This window comes from Mus pahari, chromosome 14, assembly GCF_900095145.1.
Source record: "Mus pahari chromosome 14, PAHARI_EIJ_v1.1, whole genome shotgun sequence".
Taxonomy (NCBI): domain Eukaryota; kingdom Metazoa; phylum Chordata; class Mammalia; order Rodentia; family Muridae; genus Mus; species Mus pahari.
In genome coordinates, this window is record NC_034603.1 from 54,000,382 (window position 1) to 54,002,351 (window position 1,970).

A 1,970-nucleotide genomic window follows, 5' to 3' on the forward strand; every position below is an offset into this window, starting at 1 on the left:
AGAGAGAGAGAGAGAAAGAGAAAAGAGGGTGCTTGCCATAAAAATCTATGTTCCTCTATCTGCAACTTTTTATTTTTTCTGTATCATAAATCTAATTCAAAGCTCAAGAAAATTAACTTCTCTAAAATTAAACACATCTTATGCAGAACACCAATTTACTTTAGTTAAAGCAACTTAAGATTGGGGAATTTAGGGGCTGGAGCCGGCTCAGCAGTTAAGAACACTAGCTATTCTTGCAGAGGACCTGGGTTCCATTCCCACCTCCCACGTGCAGCTCATAACCACGTCTAACTCCAGTTCTAAAGGATACAACACCCTCTTCTGGCCTTCTCAGACATCAGGCACTCACATGCTATACATACATTCAAGACATTTACAGATACATGCAAAACAAAAATAAATCTTTAAAAATTAAATAGGTCAACCCTACACAAAACATAATCAGACATCAGGAGTTCAAGGTCAGCCTAGTCTACAAGTCAAGTTCCAAGCCAGTCAGGGCCACAAGGTGAGACACTAATCAAACAACAACCCCCTCTCCAAGAAAGTATATATAGAGCTCATTCCCATTGCAAGAAAATTCTTAAAATGTATAGAGGGAAAGGGACAGAAATAGAAATTACTTATAGTACTTTGCCAACATTAACTTCTGAATATGTTTGTAAAATATATTAACTATTAATCAACTACCAAAAGAGGAAAATAAGACAGCTTACCTTTTATTTATAGGTTTTTCATCTTTTTCATATGGCTTCACAAACCACTTGCCAATTCGTACAAAATTTCGGTTCATCAAACATCGCTCCAACAGATTGTGAACTGCTTTGAAAAGCAAAGTACGGCATTCATAGGAAAGGCCATTCTCCCATACTCCATCTTCCTCTTCTAAAGAAAAAAAAAAAAAAATCAAATAGAAAGTAGCCAGTCAGACTACATCTTCTCAGGGAGAACTAAACATGTGACAGATCAATCTCTATATCCATAGCTCTCTCCTTTACTTCAGAATGCAGAGCTGCAATCTTATGATCTCTTGAACTGTGTGTGGGGGTGTGGAGGCAGCTTTCTGTTTGTTTGTTTGTTTGTTTGTCTGTTTTTGAGAGTCTCACTATTTAGACCTGGATGGCCTGGAACTTGACAGCAACCTAGCATGTACCTCCTGAGTGCTGGATAACAAACACACACCACTATACTTAGTGTTCTTTAATACATCTTTAAACATCAAAGCATCAGCTCCCAAAGGTACCCTGCAAGACTGACAATACCAAAGAGCTCTACAAAACTGCCTAAAAATTATTTTCCACAATATAAAAGATAGCAATGGTATCCTAAACGTACAGACTTGTTTTCTGTATTTTAAAAAAAGAGTATTGACTTGTATAACCTGGAAAATATTAAACATACCATCTGATGCCTGTTTCTCAACTGGCTCACTTGTTACTTTGTCCCAATTCTTCTAATCATTTAACCCGAAGGGGGAGGGGCAGAAAGTCTATCAGTTAATAATTAAACTCAAAATATTTCATGACAATCAGCATTCTAATCTATGACTCAACTACAAAACTAAGTGATGAGTATAAAGGAAGCTGCTGCCACCAAGTCTACCAAGCAATGTGTTAATTATCAAATAGATCTCATTTCAATGACTCACATGCTTATTCAGTATAGGAGGAAATATAAAAACGTGTATCAGTCAGAAGCATTGCTCTTCACTAACTACACAGCCTCCAATTTCCCACTAAATCTATTAGTCACTCTAAGTTAAGTTTCGGGGGGTAGGGAGTAGGGGCCAGAAATCAATCACTAGGAATTCTGGACACAGTTCAGAAAACAAAATTTACTCTTTTATCTATAAGAAAACATTCAACAAGAGTACCAAATAATGACAGATAGATACCACATCAGCAACTTACATTTTATTTTTTTAGTCCAAATATAATTAAGAATCTTCTAATATACTGTGTGTGTGTGTG

At 36.4% G+C, this 1,970-nt stretch overlaps 1 protein-coding gene across 1 annotated transcript in view; it reads right to left on the minus strand.

Annotated features, from left to right (window-relative positions):
• Med13 (mediator complex subunit 13) overlaps positions 1-1,970 on the minus strand; it is a 93,710-nt gene that overhangs the window by 80,151 nt on the left and 11,589 nt on the right. The window contains exon 3 of the mRNA XM_021214008.2: positions 717-885. Coding sequence (XP_021069667.1) covers positions 717-885 — 169 coding nt within the window. The remainder of the gene's footprint in view (positions 1-716; positions 886-1,970) is intronic.